Below are 388 nucleotides of genomic sequence, written 5' to 3'. Positions count from 1 at the left end.
GTCGTCGTGTCGTCGTGTCGTGTTCGTAGTTCGTAGTCGTCTCGTAGTCGTGTCGTCTGTCGTGTCGTGTGTGTGTGTGTGTGTGTGTGTGTGTGTGTAGTGTGTGTGTGTGTGTGTGTGTGTGTGTGTGTGTGTGTGTGTGTGTGTGTGTGTGTGTGTGTGTGTGTGTGTGTGTGTGTGTGTGTGTGTGTGTGTGTGTGTGTGTGTGTGTGTGTGTGTGTGTGTGCGCAGGAGGAGCTGATGAGCAACACAGAGCTGGTGCAGAGCTGCAGGCAGCAGATCAACAACACTGTCAACCAGTTCAACCTGCAGCTCTTCTGGAACATGTACAACAGGTGAAGAAACACACAGACACACACACACACACACACACACACACACACACACA

The 388-nt window shown here is 51.5% G+C and overlaps 1 protein-coding gene across 1 annotated transcript in view; it reads left to right on the top strand.

The window, feature by feature from the left end:
• Positions 1–388, top strand: part of LOC104955707 (protein NDRG4-like) — a 7558-nt gene that overhangs the window by 4938 nt on the left and 2232 nt on the right. Inside the window, exon 8 of the mRNA XM_010783094.1 lies at positions 232–335. Within this exon, the coding sequence (XP_010781396.1) occupies positions 232–335 (104 nt within the window). The remainder of the gene's footprint in view (positions 1–231; positions 336–388) is intronic.

Source organism: Notothenia coriiceps, unplaced genomic scaffold, assembly GCF_000735185.1.
Source record: "Notothenia coriiceps isolate Sejong01 unplaced genomic scaffold, NC01 NC01_scaffold00024668, whole genome shotgun sequence".
In the NCBI taxonomy this organism is placed as follows: Eukaryota; Metazoa; Chordata; class Actinopteri; order Perciformes; family Nototheniidae; genus Notothenia; species Notothenia coriiceps.
This window is presented reverse-complemented; position numbering and strand designations above follow the sequence as displayed.